This window comes from Mchenga conophoros, linkage group LG10, assembly GCF_057382185.1.
Source record: "Mchenga conophoros isolate Kocher_MC1m ecotype Shallow Benthic linkage group LG10, M_conophoros_male_GT1.1, whole genome shotgun sequence".
Lineage (NCBI taxonomy): Eukaryota > Metazoa > Chordata > Actinopteri > Cichliformes > Cichlidae > Mchenga > Mchenga conophoros.
Window position 1 is genome coordinate 16,311,528 of NC_140535.1, and position 19,998 is coordinate 16,331,525.

Here is a 19,998-nt window from a genome sequence, read left to right on the forward strand (position 1 = left end):
TTCTTTCTTCTTTTTTTTCTTTTTAAAATTAACATCTTTTGATAGAAAGTTAAACTGGGACATAACAGGCTTGTACTTTGTTAACGGCCATTTGTAAAAACATTTTTAAACGTCTTAAATGAGGAGGCCTCCAAACACACTTTGTTTTGTAGAGACACAGGACTCTCGGTCGTGGTGTAAATATGCTCCCCTCCTGTTCGCTCTTTCATATGTATGCCTTTCTGATCGAATGAATGACTTTATTTTGTTTCTCTGAAATTTTACAATGTCCTTTTTAGTGGTATTTTGCAATGTCACAGTGGCTTGTTTCAGTGCTTCATTCAATGTATTAACCGGTATCCTTTTTGCAATTAAAAACGATTGTATTTCACCTTTCTGGTTGTTGAGTTTCTTTTTATTACTGTAACAGCAGAAAACTAATAGGAAATATGAAAAGTGGAGTGTGTGTGTGCTGGGAGACATAAAAATAAAGGACTAATGTAAAAATAGTAATTGTTCTCATTGTGGATCCCTCTCCATAAGCATTTTCATCACCATGGGAACAAGAAATGCCTTTCTCATTGTCAGCTGTGCCCTAATATATCAAACAGCTGATCAGCTGCCAGTAGTGTCAGGCTGGCAAGTTAGTATATGTGTTGTAGTCATCAAGATTTTTCAGAATTCGTGAGCTGGACAGAGTCAAATATTTGTGGAGAAAGAACCGGCCACTTCATTAGTTACACCTTCCTAGCGCTGGCTTCAATGCTCCTTTTGCCTTCAGAGCTGCCCTTTGTTCTCCATGGTACCGATCCAACAAGTTGGTCATCAGATTTTGTTCCATATTGACAATTGCTGCAGATTTGCAGCTTCATGTCTATGATGTGCATCTCCCGTTCTTCCACATCTCAAAGGTTTGGCGTGTTATCCTGTGGAAAGCAACCATCAGAAAATGGGCAAACTGTGATCATAAAGGGATGAACATGGTTAGCAACAGTACTTGGGTAGATTGTGGCAATTAAACAATACTTAAGAGTTCGTCAAGAAAATATCCTCCACACTGATGCTACAAGCTTGAACCATTGACACAAGGCTACGTTTTTATGCTTATGCCAAATTCTGATCCCACCATCCAAGTGCAAAGACTCATTAGACCAGGCAACATTTTCCAGTCTGTTGTCCAGTTTTGGTGAGCCTGTGCAAATTTTGTTGTAGTTTCAGTTCTTAAGAGTGTTGCCCGTGTGGTCTTTTGCTGCTGTAGACCATCTGATGCTTTTGGTGTGTTCAGAGACGCTCTTCTGAATACATCCTGGTTGGAACCAGTAGTTACCAGAGTTATTTTTACCTTCCAGTCAGCTCAAAGCAGTCTGGTTTCTGGCATCAACGAGGTATTGTCGCCTAGAGAACTGCTGCTCACTGGATATTTTTGTTTTATGATTATTATCTGTAAACCGTAGAGACGGTTATGAAGGATAATCCCAGTAGATCAGTTTCCGAAATGCTCAGAACAGCCTGTCTGGTATCAACAACTGAGCCACCTTCAAAGTCACTTAAATGACCCTTTTTCCTTAATTCTGATGCTTGGTGTGAACTTCAGGAGGTTATCTTGACTGTGTGCTCTGAGGAACTGCTATGTGATTGGCTGATTCAATATTTTCTTTAAGGAGCAATTGAACAGATGTGCCTAAGAAAATGGGCCAGGGAGTGCATGTCAGGTTTTAATAACTCTGAAATACTGGCCATAAATAAACAGTCTGGATTTATGCAAAAGTGACTGCTTCAGATTTTCACAGTTGGTACAAACATATCCCCATAATTGTCACTGTCATCAAGCGCCGTTTGTGCATTCATTATACTTGCAACAACACCCACTCACCCTTACGCCTATCTAAACTATGGAATTTAATGATAGTGCTGTACAATAATTGCTTAGTCACATAAGTGCATTTAATTTTTAATCCACACTATAAAACTATATTAAATATTAAAGGTTTTTAATGTAAAGCCATTACACCAGCTTCTGTCTGGATCATGACTACAGAATTTTTTTTGTGCTGTGCTGGAGAACGTGGCCGCCTCCCAGCATCAAAGACTCTACAGTGGCGCTCTCTTCTGTAAGACTCAAGAATGGCACTACAAACACAGATTTTTAACAAAACCTGCTGAGATGCTGGCTGTCGTTTGTTGCCATATGAATCTCCTGCCATCTGCTGGCTGTTGTTTGCTCTAATGAAGTTAAAGGTTCATTCAAGAGGCACCCCACAAAAATAAACATTTGAATTCCACTCTGACTTTTAAATGGGCATGTTTCAGAACGAGGAGGAAGATCAACAGAAACGTATCATTTACACTATCTCACCTTTTAAAACGACTGTAAATGTTTGACAGGTTCTTTTTTTTCCTTAAAAAGAATGTTAAAAATGTAAAACCCGCAGAAAAGATTTTTGTGTAATGACTCTAAAACTTGCCAAAGAAGTGAAACTGCGTAATGTCACAAGATCCATCGGGGTTGTTCATTGTTCAGATCAGACTAAACAAGAAATCCTCTATTGTAAGCAGCTTCCTTAGTAAAGAAATTCAAATGTAGATATGTGCCTGGTTTGCGAAAAGGATGACTATTTATGGCATGTACTATGGGGGTGGGGCTGATGGTGAGTGCTTTTGTAAAGACACAAAAATCTGCTCTTATAGTTTAAGCAGCTGTGATACTCTTCAGACTTCACAATATTACATTACTGGAAGCTGTAAAACACTGAAATATCTTCTGGAGCCACAGCAATAGGCTTGTAAATGTAAAGTTTAAAGTAAAAAGAGCCATTCTCAAGAGAACATGATTGCACTCGGCAAAAATTCAAAAAAACCTTTGCGCTACGTTTGTACTTTTATTACGGTTTTGAGATCGTTTCAGCAGGTCAGAGTCATCCTGAGAGGACTGTGACTATAGACCAAAGTATGTATGGAGCCCCGGTTTTGTTTGTTGATATTTTGAAGTGATCAAATCTACAACAGAATGGCTAAAAAAAAGAAGAAAAGAAGCCCAGAAAAGAGTTGAGGCCACAGCAGACTGAGATGCTGCAGCAGGACCTTAAGAGTGATGTCCTGCAATGTTGTGAAGAGCCAGAATTCCTTCACAGTGACGTTAGAGACTGATAGTCATACAGAAAATAATACATCACTAATCTCTTCCATCATTCCCTTTGTTACACAGACTTAATTAAAATATAAGATGGGGGGGGGAAGTGTCTAAATAAATGCTCCAAAGTTGAACAACACACAATATCCATATATTTTCTCTTTCAATATATACAAGATACTGAAAGCAAAAACAGTGCAGCTACCTTAGAGGGGGAGCTGTATAACAGGTAGGAATGATTTCCTGTAAGCTTCTGTAGTGCATTGCAATAGAATGAGTCGTTTGCAGAATGTGCTCCTGTGACCGTCCAGCACGTCACGGAGAGGGTGTGACGGTTTGTCCATCTTAGTTTGTAATTGGCATAACATCATCCTCTGTGACACCACAAAGGACACGTCATTTAGTAAAGCTCCACATCCATCCCTGCTTGAGGTGGTTCTACAAGCTGCTGAGTCATCGGGTGTACTTAAGTTTTCACAGAACCTGTGAAAACGTTACAGAAAGGATTATTTCTCACTGGCTTTATTTTTCCAATTTTATGACACAATGTAAATATGATGTAGATAAAACAGATCAATTTAAATCTCTCCTTTAAGTGGTGATATGTAACTACACTTCTGTGATTACTCCACCCTCGCATGCGTGTTTTCTGTGGCAAACAAATGTTTATATCTGACGGTTATACATTCCCACGAGGAAGAGGGCTTTGACAGCGCTGACCTCGTGACTCATTTACTGAAGAAACCATGAGACGGCGCTCATTAAAATCTTCACTATTTAAGTTATGACAGCGTCGATCTGGCCCCCCGTTTCTACCACAGGAAGTGTTTCCTTCTTTTCAAACAATCTCATGTCATATGGTGTGTGTCTAGATATCACCCTGCTCACTGATACACTCATTCTCGTTATCTATCACATCAGAAACTCATGTTTGGTATTTTCTCATATCACAGCTAATCCAGATGATTTATTGTTATTTTGAAAATCTGTTCAGTTTCTTTTTTGGCCTGTCTCCTTTACTCCTTCGTGGATTTACCTTATTAATGTTGGCTCAGTTTTTCCTCAGTTTCGAGCCTGGATTTAGCCACTCAAGATTTTTCTCAGTCAGGGGAAGTCAAAGTGTTTCTTGTGCTTTTTAAGCCCAGAACACTCAGTGCCTGCCAGTTTGTCCTATTACCACAGTTCACTTAAAGTGCAAGGATAACATATGGCTTATTAGTTATGTTTATTCAATTAGACATGGTAAAAGTTAAAGAACAATAATGCAAGTTGTTGTTTTTTTTGTTTCTTAGCAGAGATATGCAACACTACATCACGGAGACACAGTGTTTGGATGTTTGTTAAATCTAAGTTTTAATGTTTAAGGAAAAAACAGGGCAGGTTCATACTTGCTGCACCTTAGTGGGGCTGGGTGGTAGTACCGAAAGTATTCAGTTTCAGTCTCCCACCGTCCCTCCCACCTTCCAATCACCATGTCAGCCTAACACCTCCTGCTGCAGAGGTGCTCGTCAGACCAGTTCTCAGGCACTGTGTTATGTGTTACTCTTTACGGAAGCGCTCGGTGCTACAAGTTAAAACTCAAGAAACGGCATCTAGTTCTGAAAAAAAGATAAACCAGATTGCACACTTTATGAAAGGACCGGACAACTTGCAGTGTCGAGTTTGGGACTGATCTTTAAACAGCTCTCACAGGAGCCCCCACGGGACGATTGGATGTGTTTGAGCCCATCACTGCAAGGACAAGACGACAGGTGAGTGTTGCTCTTAAGATTTTAAGCACTTAAGTGCTTTCAGTTTTAACATTCAACAAGTATATGTGGTTTACTGTGGATTCATGGGATTTACTGCATCTGGGGTTTTTTTTTGTTTTGTTTTTTTTGTTTTTTTTTTACTGAATGGCTCAGATTTATCTTTGTTTTGGCCAGCAGCCATTTTTACTGTGTAACACACTGATACCATTTAAAAGTAATTTTTATAACAATATAATAATTACATTTACCCAGGCACAAATCAGCATAAACTCAGACTATAAAATGCTTTAGTTTTTGGGGGGGTTTTGTGGTATGAAACTAAAACACTGAACTGTATCTCTAACAACACTGTCACGTGCCGGCAGATATGCCGGATATGGGGGGAATGTCAACTGCCATTCACTTATTATACAGATTAAAAGGACAGTATGAGACATAATCTTGCAAAGTGCTGTTGAGAAACAAATGTTTTCATCATGTAAACACTTATATTCCTTTAAAAAAAAAGAGTAAATGGAATAACCAACCAAAAATAGCCTGTCTGAGCGCTTTAGCCAAGAACTCTCAAACCGATAACAGTCACACAAGCACAAACTCACCAACAACTCTGTGTACTCCCTTACCCACAGACACAGAATGATTTATTCATCCATTTCAGAAATCTGGGAGTCATGACATCACAAAGTATTCGGGTCAAACAGTAAAATGCCAAGGCGATAAGATCCAGTGCAGTAAGAACAATAACAACCGGGGTGTGGCTCTCAGACACAGGCAAGTACAACACCTGGAAACTTCCTTGTTGTTGACCAGGAAGTTATAGGTGCACACCTGCCGTCTGAGAGGTATAGTGCAGATATGTTTTCTTGTCTTCAATGAGTTATCTGTAATGATTTTGAACTTTATAGAAAAATCTGAAAATTCTCATTCTTTACGTTTTGGAGTTAGCTCGATTCTTTCTGTCTGTCTGCTAGATCTGTGCACACTCTAAATCATTTTTCCTGTCCTGTCCTGCCCTGTTTTTTTTTAACTTGTTTGATTTTATAAAGAAACAGTTACAAAGTGTTTCTTAATTCAATGCTTGTTGCTTCCAGTAAAGGATATTTGGTACACTGTGGTGTGTTATTCTTGGCAAAAATGAAATATCAAGCTTTATCAAAACTAATTATTTTGGCTCATGCTGACTAAACACAGCACTCAGAAGTTGACATGAGTGGGACGAAGAGTTCAAGAGTCATTCCCTGGAGAAAACAGCTGTGATGATGATCACTCCCTCTGTCACAAAGTAAAATGTAGCCTTAATATAATTAATATTATTCTCACAATACGTGCCAGTTTACATAAAGTCTTTTGGCCACAAATATTGTCACTGCTGTTGATCTTTGAATGATATGTGATGTATTTTTATTTACTTTCTCTTAAGATTTCAAACACTATTGATGGATCTAAATCAGTGTAAAACACTTGATTCAATCAGAAAACTGCAGCTCATCAGATGATTAAAAATCCCTTTACATCAAATGTTTCATTTTTTTAAATCTGTGTTCTAACTGTAAAGTTTTCATTTCCTGTTTTAGAATATAGTTAATAAGAAAGTTGCATATTGCTATGTAAACATCGTATGCTCATCAGTAAACCTAGACTGTCTCAAGGGACTTTGGGTCAAAGGTCAGTCTGCTATGATCTGGCAATGAAACAACGCTGAGATTTACGAGAACAGTTTCAGCTGGATTTGCCCAATAGCGATCAGCTTTGGGACCTCCTCCTTTACATAGTCTGAAAATGTCTGGTGTCTCTCATCGATCTGCAGCTGTGAGGCTTCAGCACGATGGTCTCCTCGGTGAAGCCGTACAAAAAACAGCACTACGCTGACCTGAAGAATGACTGCATCAGGAACAAGACGCTGTTTGAGGATCCAGAGTTTCCAGCCACCAACGCTTCACTCTATTATAACAAACCACCTCCTGGTAGGGTAAAGTGGAAACGACCTGCGGTAAGTGGCCAAGGCTAATATCCATCAAGCCACATGTTTGTTTTTAAGACAGCATGTAAGAAAAGAAAAAAACTAAACCTATAATTATACTTTTTTTCAATACTGTTAAAGTCTTAACAGTCTGTCATGTTATTTTCTCTGTTGTAGGAGATAAGTAAAAAACCTCATCTGTTTGTTGAGGGCATCAGCTCCCATGATTTGAACCAGGGAGTTGTGGGAAACTGCTGGTTTGTTGCAGCCTGCTCTTGTCTGGCCTTGAAGCCAAAGCTCTGGCAGAAGGTGTGTTAACTTTGTTGCTTTATTCTTAATGTGGGTGTCGAGGAGTTGGTGCGTTAAAGTTGATAACTGTACATTAATAAAACTTAAATACTGTAACTATAGCAGCAGGGTATTCGTTTCAGGAAGGACGTTCTCCCATGGATATATTCAATATATCTGGCAGACAAACATATTATATTGTACTGTAACTTTGCTAATAACTAAGGGCAAAGGGACTATGAAACCTGAGAGATACAAAATTCAGCTATTTAGAAAATTGTCTGTGAAACTTGACTGTATTGGGTTTATCTTTTTTTCTTAAATAAAATACAAATCAAAGAAAAAGAGGGAAACCTGAAGAGGAACTGGAGGGGCTTAGCGATGGAGAATAAATGTCAACCAAAAAGTTTTAGTCCTTTGTAGAAATCTTTCACCTTTTTTCCACATTTTAGTTGCAAGAAATGAGCAGAGGAAGAAAAACTGAAAGTGTGAGGATACATCAGCTATGCATTCTATGTCACTTATTTTGTCTTACCCACTCCACATTATATGTTCTCAAATCCCTGGGGTTGGTACAACTAGAGAACTTAATGGCCAATTCTTTATTACAGCGTTATGTATGTTCCATCCACTGCAAACGTTTGATTTTATAACACACATAAAACACTACAACACCTGCATTTATTGGTCATGAGATAATGTGAACTAAATAGGCATGCTTCCACTATACTGTGTAGAACTGCAGATCTTTTGTCTGAATTCTGCGTGCACTCAGCGCTTTATGAGCAAAGATGTAATTTAAAGGGTTTTGTTGAACTCGTTATAGTGTATACTAAACTATAGTATGTTTATGTTTTGGTGATTTTGTTCAAATCTATCTGTTGTGGGCACATTTCATTTTGGGTGATGTCGCATGCCAAATCAGGTGATTCCTGACTGGAAGGAGCAGGAGTGGGATGACAAACACCCCGAGAACTACGCAGGAATCTTCCACTTTCAGTTCTGGATCTTTGGTGAGTGGATCGACGTGGTGGTCGATGACCGACTCCCTACGATCAATGAAGAACTCATCTACTGCCACTCGAAAGACCCCAACGAATTCTGGAGTGCTCTGCTGGAAAAGGCCTATGCAAAGTCAGTATACTTTAAATAGCCTGATTGGGGGGGAGACTCTTACTTGGTTTAGTTTTAGGTCCCGTCTGCATTTATAATGCTTTGAACTAAACTTCTGCATTTCTTACACCATCTGTGCCCAGGCTCTCTGGCTGCTATCAGTCCCTTGAGGGCGGAAACACTGGTGATGCTGTGGTGGATTTCAGTGGAGCTGTATCTGAAGCCATCAGCCTAGAAGAAGGGCAATTTTATAAGGACCAAGGAAAACAAGACAAGCTTTTTGATGACCTGCTGAAGGTGTACGACCGAGGAGGAATCATAAGCTGCTCCATCAGGGTCTGTGCTGTTTCTGAATATACACGTCTTTGTGTTTTAAGCACTTTAAACATGCCGATAGTAATTGTTTGCAAAATATTACAGGCACAGCCTCATGAAATTGAGCTCAAGATGATAAACGGGCTCGTGAAAGGCCATGCGTACTCAGTAACTGCAGTGAAGAGGGTTCGTTTGGGTCATGGGCTGCTGGCCTACTTCAAGAATGAAACCATTCCTCTGATCCGTATGAGAAACCCCTGGGGTAAGATTGAATGGAAAGGAGCCTGGAGTGACAGGTGAGCAGGAAGCTTGTTATAGTTAATTTTGTCTTTGCTATGTGTTCTGATTTCAGCAGACACTGTGCCAAAAAAAGCCTTTTTAAATGGAACGCTGTCTGCCTTACAAACTTGTTTTTGTGTCTTTTGGATTCATATGGAAAACAGAGCCGTGGTTCGTTGGTTCAAATAGTTCAATCACATTTGATTTTATTTATGTAGCAAATCACAACAGATGCCTCAAGGCACTTTACATCAGAAGATGAAGAAGCCATAAAGACCCTAACAGTCAGACCCAGCCTTATCTATATTCTTTATCAAAAAGGAAAGTTTCAATACTAATCTTAAAAGTAGAGAGGGTGTCTGTCTCTTGAGTCCAAACTGGGAGCTGGTTCCACAGTGGCGTGAAGGCTCCTCCTCCCATTTTACTTTTAAATACCTGAGAGACCCCAAGTAAGCCCCCAGTCTGAAAGCAAAGTGCTCTAATGGGGTATACACTAATGCAAGGTCTTTAGGATAAGATGGAGAATAATTATTCAAGCCTTGTATAACAGGAGAAGATTAATTAATTGAATTAATTGAATTAATTGATTCTTTATTTAACAGAGAACCAGTGAAGAGAAGCCAATGTGGGACAAATACACTCTCTATTTCTAGTCTGTGTCAGTACTCTCACTGCAGCATTTTGGATCAACTAAAGCATTTTTAGGGAGTTTTTGGGAGAGCCTGATAATAATGAATTACAATGACTGAGCCTAATAATGCCAAATAATGACTTCTTCATGGCAAAACCTCCATCTGTCTGTAAATTAAATTTGTAATGTAATTTAATGTTAGGGCAAGTTGTTGGCTAATACTCGGGGATGTTACAGCATTTTAGATTGAACTATTTACAGACTTTTACAGAGATCTATAAAAGGAGTTTCAGGTATTTTTATTTTTTCAGTGTTACAAAGTCTCTGTGGAAACTTTTGCTACTGGCTCAGACAGGCAATTGTCCAAAAATGAAAAAATGTCTTTTGATCTGTGCGCTGTTTGTAAGCGCATTAAACATTCTTCCTTGCTTTATTCTTGTTTGCCAGTTCTGAGGAATGGGCAAAGGTTGGTGACACAGAGAGGCATAAGCTTGGCATCACAGTGGAAGATGATGGAGAGTTCTGGTAAGTGATGAATTTCCTCAATCACAGCACTATTTCAGGACAGTTTATCCCACTTTTCCAGATTTTAATAATAGATTCTGTTCAAATCTTCAGGATGTCATTTACAGACTGGTGCAAGTTCTTCACTGATGCAGACGTGTGCCGTGTCATAAATACTTCATTGATTAGCGTCCATAAGACTTGGAATGAGTACGTGCACTTTGGCAGCTGGTCCAAAAATGCTGACCCACTTCTAAACCGCTGTGGGGGCTGTGCTAACCACAAACGGACATTCCTGCAGAACCCACAGGTACAGCAGGCTCTGGATGACCTCTCTCCTTACATCGCCTCTGTTCATGTATGTGTACACATCTGTGATGACTCCATTTCAACTTCTTTTGCAGTATTTATTTGATGTGACAAAGGAGACTGATGAGGTCCTCATCTCGTTGCAACAGAGAGACATGAAAATCCACAGACCTCAAGGTCACGGAGAAAACCTTACCATTGGCTTTGGCATCTTTAAGGTATCACAGTGTCATGTAACCCTTCCATATGTGGGAAAGACTGTGTTTGTGGGAGATGTGAAATGCTTAAAATATAGCCAAACATGTCATACTCATTTGTCAGAATAATGTCTGCTGTGTGTGCTGAGTTTGAGGGGACTTTCTTCACAGCTTCACAGCTATTGTAAATGTTTAAAGTCTAAAGAAAATGTGTCAAATTGTCTCAATATGCAGGACTAGAAATGAGGGATAATAATACGGTGCAGGCCCACATTTAGTGAACGGCTCATTATTCTTGTCTGGAATGAAAACATTAATCAAAGTTCAGTTTATTTTGGTCAAAAGCAAAGCCTTTTCACCCCATCCTGCATCACTTTGGTCAAAAAAATCTGGCTTGAATTGACTTTCTCTTCTCATTTAATGACCAAACAGTGATAAGTTTGTTTTTTCCAACAACTTACACCCCTTGAGTGTTTTATCAGAACCAAAACAGACCATTTCAGCAGCCTGAACCATAAATGATTAAACACAAAAAGGTACCACATACTTTCTGTGATTGCTTCAGGCTGAAAAGCAGCGTGGAACCGAACACCAAACTCAAATCTTTGTGATGATTTCAGACGGCTCGGATGCCTGTGTTCTTGTGCAGCAGTGTGCAGGGATTATTTAGGACTCACGTGTTATGTCTGCTAAATCATAACCAGGCCAAAAAAAAGCTGAAAAGTATGAAATACATGGATACACTGAGTTCTGAAACAGACACAAGATACAATAAGTGCCGATCACTACAACCTGGGGTGTGTTTCAGAAACGGGTTTAAAACTTGATGTTGTCCTGCATGTTGCGATTAGATTGTCACCTTTAAATGAGACCATGAAACCCAGTGTGACAAAACTGACGGCCCATTTCCTGTAATGAGACTTTAGTTGACAGAGACATGGCAAAGTTCAGACACACACTGTGCACTATTATCACGCTGATAGAAGTGCTGCCAAAACTCTGGACAGGAATGAATATCAGCACCATAAAATTTCAACACAGTAATGCGCGTGTTAAAATTCAATTATTGTTTCTATTTTGTGCCACCAGGAGGCAGAAAACTCTTTTCCACTTCTCTTTACTACGCCGTTTAAAGGCATCAATTAAAGTTTATGATGAACAAGAAGAACATGTATTCGTTGACTCTGGCACGAATTCAAATGTAGTTTAATTAAGTACAAAATTAGCAAAATGCAGTTTAAAAGTCATTTTTCTGCCCAGGTACTTTTTCGGATTGCTGCTATACTGATGCAGCTGACTGCGGTGGAGCGGAAGGTTTTGCTCCTTCATGCAGTAAAAAGTGCAGTTCATTAGAGTTCAAGTCACCTTTAAGTAAGATGGCTATAAATTAAACAGGGAAAAATGAAATTCTGCTACCCAGATTTGTTTGTATAGTAGACGTAATTTATGTAATCTTGTATATTTTTGCTACGTCGTATTATTTTGATCAATTGTTTTTGCAAGCTAAGCTTGCAGTCAAGCTCACCCTGTATGTCAAGCTGCATTCATTTTGAGCGTACTATATGCTTCTTAGGTGATATTTTCATGTGTCACTTGTAATCGCATTTCCTTTGAAATTTATTGAAGTAGCTCCAAACTGTGTTGCACAGGATTTTGGTAAATTATGCTCACAAAATATCAAATTCTTTTCTAGGTGGAGCTGAACAGGAAGTACCGTTTACATGACATCCTGACCCAAAAGTGTGTAAATACGTCAACCTACATCAATGCTCGGACAGTGTTCATGAGGATCAGTCTGACTCAGGGCCGATATGTCATCTTCCCCACCACCTTCCAGCCTTTTACGCTGGGCGATTTCATGCTCCGGGTTTTCACTGATGTGGAGTCCGGCTGCAGGTAGGACAGTGCCGTAGATGTGAGGTCAAGCCAACAACAGTGTGTAGCTGAGTTTGTCAGACAAAAATGTAATATCAATAACTCCAAAAATAACGCACTTATCTGGGAAAGTGACTGACATGGCAGCTGTTTGTACGTTTTTAGTCCAAGAAAACATTCAAATTAGTGTTTTGGGAAATAGGGACCATTTAAATGTGATTTACAGTAACTTCTATTGCTTTTCTTGGCCAAATATTTTATTTTGCCAGATTTTGTTTTGTTTCTTTTTGGCACAGCAACTCATAGTCACAAATTAATAATACAGGTCATCCACTCAGCCTTGTCTATGAATCATAGGTGTAATGTTACTGTTCCACTCTTTCAGTTTGCCTCTAGTAAGAACAAGGCCACATTGCCAACTCTTAACTCTTCTCTACTCTCACAGGGAGCTGACAGTGGACAAGCCTCAGGTAAAATGCTGGAGTTCAATCATTGGTTACCCACAAGCTGTGACTCATGTCTATGTACATTCAGCTGAGGGGCTGCAGAATCAGGACCGCACAGGAGGTTAGAAGACTTTCCACAAGTTAAACTTCCTGCTATAACACTTCTGTTCAGCGTGATGAGTCTTTAATCCACCAAATCTGGTTCTCTTTCACGCAGGTGCAGACCCCTACGTGATCATATCATGTGAGGGCAAGTCAGTCAAATCCACCATCCACAAGGACACCTTAAACCCAGAGTTTGCAACTAGCGGTGTTTTCTACAGGAAAAAGCTGAGCAAGCCCATAACTGTGCAGGTAATATGCAGTCTATCTCATTAGTCCTGCTTAATGGAATTATTCTCAGTGACTGGTGGAGCAAAGGGATTTCTCACCTCTGTCCGGTTGAAACTATGTCTCTCAGACATGTGTGCTTTTCAGAGATCAGCGTTATTTTAATCTCAAAGACTGTAAAGTTTTCATTAAAGAGTTTGTAAAAGGCGTCAAGAGCATAAGAAAACAAATTTCCCAGCTTTTAACAGTGAATAAACTTTCAATTTCCCTGAAGTCTTACACACAATTCTGCATCAAATGTAAACTAAGTGCCGTCTCTGCTCATAAAAGCCAAAACAACAACAATACATTTTTTTTACACCACTAGCCTAATTTGCATATTGGACCAAGTCTCATCCTGCGTGTGCAAATCTTAAATTCCTAATCTGTTTAATGAGTGAAAACATTTATTTTGCCATTACATTTTAGAGTGTGGAGATAAATATATTTCAAACTGACTGTTTCTCCTCAGGTGTGGAACAGCAACGCAGTGAAGGATGAATTTATGGGCCAAGTCGTGTTGTCCGGGTCAGTGAACGACCCCACCGAACCTCAGAGGCTTCAGCTCACAGATCAAGGACGGCAGATGCCCGGCACCATCGGCCTAAGGATCGTCACCTCGGTTCAGCTGACTGCCATATGACCGGAGAGAGGGCTGAATCCTTTCTCAGCTTTGACTTATTTGACAAGCATCAAAACCAGCAGCGGGATGCATTTGTATGAAGGTGAATTTATGTGAGCAGGGAATTATGGGACAAACTGAAAATCTCTCCCTTTTCGTTACTTTTGATCTTTTTTTTTTAATTCATGCTTTTATAATTTATATATAAAGTTTTTATTTTGATGTGTTTGTAACCCCGATTATTCTGATACGACACTGTGAGAAACATGGCAGTATTTGTCCTTCAGGCCTCACAGTTACCAAGATCGCGGCCTGTACAGTCGCCTTTTTGCAGAGTAGCGTGTTACATGCTACACCTGGTGTTACACGTATGCATTCCTCTTCCGTTTCTTTCCTCCAGCAGTTTACAATCATGGTTCGTTCTCATGAGTACTAAGAAAATCCTCAATGGAACAAAAATTAAAAGAAATCCTAAGACCAAACACTGCTACGACTCTGGTTTTCTTCCTCTTTTTATTTCAGTCCAGTTCCCAAACTGCAATATTTTGTTGTTTTTTTTTCCTTCAGTTTTTTTTTTTGTTTTTTGGACACTCAAGACACAGCCATGCACAATTCAAAGTTCAAAAAGTCTATTGCTTCAACCACAATTAAAAATAGTTTATCCAAAACCTCATTTCCCCTTCACTCATTTGTCCTTTTCCAAAGATGGGGGAAGGCCTGCTGAGGTATGCCAGATGGATCAGCAGTTTTACAAAGCTAGACAATAATAAGAGTAGTAGTAATAATAATCATAATAATAATAAAGATAATAATTTAAAAAGTAACATTTTTTGTCTTTGTTCCATTCTCTTGATAGACATTAATAGAGGAATTTTCACACCACGTGTACAGGTTTACACATTCAGAAGATAGGAATGTACAGGAGCAACCACAGAAAAGGGGGCACGTCGGCGGTGTCTCTCGTCCCGAAATTCACCTTTGTGCTCATAGTTCAGACCTGTACATGGGGCAGAGGCCAGATGTCCCAGGGCTGGCGAAGCTTCCTAACAGGCCACCCACACCTACCACGCGCACTCACACACGCACACACACGCACACGCACAAACACTCAGCAGTGGTATTCAGGACAGACTGTGTGGGCCCGCACACAGAGTGCTGCATTCATCGGCTCTCTGTCCGGATGAAGGAGTGTCCTATAAAGCCCAAACAGGAGAGGTGGATCCAGGAGTGCAGAGACGGCGTTTGTGTGTTTGCTTTTCTCTCTTTTTTTCTCTTCTATTTCCAGGGTGCAAAACAATTATTGATACATACCACAGAGCAACCTGAATATTGTCGTTTTAAGTTACATAGTTATGAAAAAAAAGTGGGGGTTCCCGTCGTATTTACATACATACATACATATCCTAACAATCTTAACCTATCTGAAGATGACATACAGTGTATAGTTTGTTTTACATGCATGGATTCTGTTGCTTCCTCCTGTCTCACGTCACTCCATCTTCTGCGCTGGACAGTGGAGGTACAATATGACTAAGCAGCTACCCTGCACCTCAAAGTCAAGGTGGACAACACGAGTGAGGCATCTTCTAGTGCAGATTGAGGTAGCCCCCTAACACACACACACTCACGCACGCACACACACGGGGGGGGGGGGGGGGGGGGGGGGGGATGCTACATGGGAAATGTCCAATGAAGGCAGCAAATACAGACACAAAATCTAAACTTCTGTACAGAGGAGTGAGTTTAAGCAAACCCAGTATGGAAGGAATGATGGCGATCAATGTGAACCTCGGCTAGGGTTTTCAGCGTTATAGGGCAAGGTACAATCGTAAAATGGCACTCCCTGCTTCCTGCTTCACTCCCTTGATAACATCCCCCTCTTTTTGATCTGACGCACACCCACAAGGTGATAAAATGTAAATATCACGGAAAGAATTTGCATAACATCCAATTAAATGAGGGGGGAAAAAAGAATGAATGAGCAGCATCATAAGTACAAAAAGGAAGAAGGAAGGACGGAAGGAAGGAGGGAAGGAAGGAGGGGCAGCTGGTGGTCAGTGGCTCATTGGACACAACACATGCATTTGAAGTACTTTCCCTTTATGTCGTGTTTGTCAGTTTCAATTGGATAAAGATATTTTTTGTTCACAGCATTTGTTTGTTGGGTGTATTTTGACTAAGGACACTGTGATTCTTGGGGCATCCTTGGGTGTGATTGAGTGTGGTGCTGGACCTCCAACTTACTGTAGATGACCATCTTCTAGGATGAGTAAATGACAGATCTCCATAATATAAACATCTCAAGCACACAGCTCTGGCTCTGGCATCAGTGATCATGTGTGTCTGCAACAGGAAACAGCCAAAACTTCAGGCAACCGTCGCCAACTCCAACTCTTCACCGATATGAAATGGATTAATAAAGGGTGTTTAAAGCTGGCATAGGTCATGTGAAATTATTCCTGACTTTTTCCCCTGTAGTGGCACCCCTACTACACGCATTTACAAACACACACACAGACACACAGAAAATGCAAAAATATTCCACCTTGAGATGTGACAGTCTGCAGAGGAGTAGCTATGTTTTTTCCACAGAGCCGTAGTCATGCAGGCAAAGGCTGGGTCCAGAATCACGCTCTCACATCAGCCAGTCCCTGCAGGTGCAGGTGTGGCCCGATGGTGCACCATGAAGGGAAGGACTGGAGGAGGGATAATCAAACCTAAAGCTTGCCAGGGAAGGAAATTCAGGCTCTTCAAGTTTAGTTTTTTTGTCTCTCCTCGTCGCTCTTGGAGCCTCTTCTTGAAAATGAGCACGCTTTCTTTTCAATTTTCTCATGGTTTTTTTTTTTCGGTTTGGGAAGCAACCGCCTCCCAAACAGGACGTACGACACAAAGAAATGTGCACAGTTTGTATACGCGCACGCAGGCCAACACACCCACACACTCACACACACTTGTGATAGACTGCTCTACATGTACAGAGTGCTGGAGGAGTAAACGGGGAGACAAGGTCTTTTCAGCAGCATGGGCCGAGACGCTGCAAGGCCAGATGTCCATCCTACATTTGAGGCCTGGGGGTCTTTTGTCCTTGTGCTGTCACTGTAAGTCACACAAACCCCTCCTTGTGCTGTCACTGTCACGTCACCCGCCCCCCATACACCCATACACCCAAGCCCCTGGATGTGATGAAAGCACTCATCGCAGGCGGGGCTCCAGCCTCGGGTGCGGACAGAGAGCACATCCTTAGCGACTGCTGTTCTTTATGGCTTCCTTTGCAGCTACAATCAGGGGCGTCAGGCTGGATAGAGGCTTCGCCAACTTGAGGAAAGAATGCTGAAAATGCAAAAAATCATTTTTTAAAATGTACCTATGAATCCAAAGAGTGTTGCAATATCATAAAAATACAGTTATGATTATTAAAACAAGCATAAGAGTAGATTTAATATAGTACGCTTAGAATCATATTATTCTATTCAATTCAGTTTTGTTTATATAGCGCCAAATTACAACAACAGTTGCCTCAAGGCACTTTATATTGTAAGGTAGACCCTGCAATAATACATTCAGAGGAAAAAAACCCAACAATCATATGACCCCCTATGAGCAAGCACTTCGGCGACAGTGGGAAGGAAAAACTCCCTTTTAACAGGAAGAAACCTCCGGCAGAACCAGGCTCAGGGAGGGGCAGCCATATGCTGCGACCGGTTGGGGTGAGAGAAATTATTATTATCATTATCCAAGAATCATTATCCAGTTTCCAGGGTAACTAACAAAAGTTGATAACCTAGTACATGACCTGCCTATCCAAAAAGATAATTTTGTTAAAAGAACAAGATGATGAACGCCAAAATGCAACACTTTGAGCTCAATTTGGTTTTGTGCAGTAGTAAGAATTATGGCTCGTTTACACCACATCACTCACATAGTTGGATATATTCGTCAAAGTGCAGCAGATGGTAGCGTGTCTACATACTGTTTATTTCTCAAGTCTCTGTTTTTACCTGGAGCAACTCCTTGGCAGAACCTCTGCGGTCCACATCCATCTCCAGACAGCGGTTGAGGAAGTCTCTGAACACAGATGATAGTCTCTCTGGATTCTGCAGCTCTGGAGTCCCGTTGGTTGCGATCAGGTAGAGCGCCTGGAAAGATGATCGCAGTCAAACATGCAAGGACCGCAGAAAAAAGACATACGAATATTTTATCTCCACGTAAACTGTAAGAACCATAGACGGCTACTGAGCCTCCGTGTTGTGGCTGTGCTTTGTCTCTTACCCTGAGTGGATTCTCATTCAGATAAGGTGGTTCTCCCTCCACCATCTCTATCGCCATGATTCCCAGAGACCAGATGTCCACTTTCGGGCCGTACGCTTTCCGAGTCACCACCTCTGGTGCCATCCAGTAGGGCGTTCCCACCATCGTGCTGCGCTTGTTTTGCTCGGGAGTGATCTGAGCGCAGAAGCCGAAGTCGGCTGCAGGAAGTGAGAGAGAGGGAGACAGAGAGACGCAAGGGTGTTTTAACATTGAGTCGTGCATTTCTATTCTTTTTATTTGATCCCAGCAGTCTTTCATTTAACACAACACAGTGTCTCTAAACCTGATCATACTCCTCACCAAAGCCAAAGTTTATTGAATAAAATGAATAAATGCTTACTCAGCTTCACGGATCCATCCATCCCTAAGAGGATGTTGTCACTTTTTATATCTCTATGGATAACTTGATTGGAGTGTAGAAAGTCCAAAGCTTGCAGACACTGAAGAGAAAAAAAACCCATTACTAACTTCACCTACGAAAGAAAGTCCGTGTTCAGGAAAAATTTAGACGTAGACTGTCCTTTTCTCTAGGCTGGGTAAAATGCGTAAACTTGTCTACATGAGTCCACCTTAATATTAGGGTCATCTGGCAGTACTGCTGATCTAAACTTGGCTTCTTACCTCTCTGCAGACTGCTGCAATCTGGCCTTCGTCCATGCAGGTCTCAGTCACTACATCTGTCAGCGAGCCTCCAGCCAAATACTCCATCACCACCCAAAGCTCATCTCCTACCAGGTAACTAATAAAAGAGAAAGTGAGAAACACATATTTAATATTTCTTTGGCAAATCGAGTCTCAAGCCTTGCCCAGAAAATGAGATGACAGAGCAGTCTACGACAAGAAGCAAGAGCTAAAGCACGTTACCGCTAGCTGTGGACAAAGGGACATAAAGCAAAAGAAAAAAGGAGCCGAGTGGAACAGATGCTCGAAAGCTGCATGAGCTGAGTGCCCTTGCTGAATGCTTATACGGTTTTACAACACTAGGTGTCAGTAATGTCTTAAGATGAAATGAGACCACCATTAGAAGAAGAACAGCAAGAAAGAGGAGGAGATGAGGAAGAAAAGAAGGCTGAGAGGATTTTTCAATGTCATTAAGGTAACTATAATACACACTAGGCCAAAATCACTCTACAGTCAACTGCATCAACTTTGTTCTGATCACAGATCAGCTGCTACTGGCAAAGTTATATTTATACACTGGGTAAGTTTACTTGCAAACTTAAGTAATAACAGTAAATCCATATTAAATTGTAGTGTAATGTTTGGTTATTGGAACTAGCAACATATATGTAGTAAGCAGGTGACTGCATAGAACGTGAGGCTGGAATAAGAAGAAAAAATCTCCACTACGACTCTTCAGCTCATCAAGCTTTAACTGTGTCCAATGAAGAAATTAACAACTATAATTAATTACCATAATTAACTCATTACACCTACGGTGTAGATTTAACACAGAAGCATAAATCTTTCTACTTATTTCTGTGACTCTACAGGTGAAATCAAACCTGTCAAGGTAGTTCACTATGTTGGAGTTTTTGTTTTCCCTCATCACCAAGATCTCATTGATGATCAACTCTTTCTTGGGCTGCTGCTGCAAGTTCATCTGCTTAATGGCCACCTGAGAAAACAGACAAGATATACTGGGTGTACAATAAGTTCCCCGATGGCTCGGTAAGGAAAAAGAAACAATATACAGAATGTTAATGTTGTTAAATAAACTCCTCAAAAAATGAAAGGAACATTTCAAAAACAAAACGTCTTGCTGGATAAGGATGCCGCATCGTTTGACGGAAATGGAAATTATCAACTTAAAGACGGCTGAAATCAAAGATCCTGAAAATCAAAGTGAAACACTGATGCGGCAGGCTAATCTATTCTGCTGAACTGTCACTGCAGAAACTCAAAATGCTACTCAACAGTTT

The 19,998-nt window shown here is 40.6% G+C and overlaps 2 protein-coding genes across 5 annotated transcripts in view; one reads left to right on the top strand and one right to left on the bottom strand.

Annotated features, from left to right (window-relative positions):
• The first annotated feature begins 4,604 nt into the window (after positions 1-4,604).
• On the top strand, positions 4,605-14,250 carry LOC146565600 (calpain-5-like). Of its 2 annotated transcripts, none has more exons than XM_085288865.1 (13): positions 4,605-4,860; positions 6,668-6,850; positions 6,998-7,129; positions 8,034-8,242; positions 8,365-8,557; positions 8,642-8,832; positions 9,894-9,971; positions 10,065-10,260; positions 10,355-10,477; positions 12,150-12,352; positions 12,777-12,898; positions 12,995-13,131; positions 13,619-14,250. In XM_085288865.1, the coding sequence occupies exons 2-13, from the start codon at positions 6,686-6,688 to the stop codon at positions 13,787-13,789; spliced, it is 1,920 nt and encodes a 639-aa protein (XP_085144991.1). In that variant the 5' UTR covers positions 4,605-4,860; positions 6,668-6,685; the 3' UTR covers positions 13,790-14,250. The 2 variants fall into 2 exon arrangements, with proteins under 2 accessions (XP_085144991.1, XP_085144992.1); XM_085288866.1 differs by lacking the exon at positions 4,605-4,860 and adding an exon at positions 5,669-5,702.
• Positions 14,251-15,416: 1,166 nt separating this feature from the next.
• LOC146565601 (serine/threonine-protein kinase PAK 3) overlaps positions 15,417-19,998 on the bottom strand; it is a 49,394-nt gene continuing 44,812 nt past the window's right edge. For all 3 annotated transcript variants that reach the window (XM_085288868.1, XM_085288867.1, XM_085288869.1), the window contains 6 exons: positions 19,582-19,694; positions 18,698-18,815; positions 18,417-18,516; positions 18,038-18,234; positions 17,767-17,904; positions 15,417-17,098 (listed from right to left, as the gene is read on the bottom strand). In XM_085288868.1, coding sequence (XP_085144994.1) covers positions 17,009-17,098; positions 17,767-17,904; positions 18,038-18,234; positions 18,417-18,516; positions 18,698-18,815; positions 19,582-19,694 — 756 coding nt within the window. In that variant the 3' untranslated portion in view covers positions 15,417-17,008. The remainder of the gene's footprint in view (positions 17,099-17,766; positions 17,905-18,037; positions 18,235-18,416; positions 18,517-18,697; positions 18,816-19,581; positions 19,695-19,998) is intronic.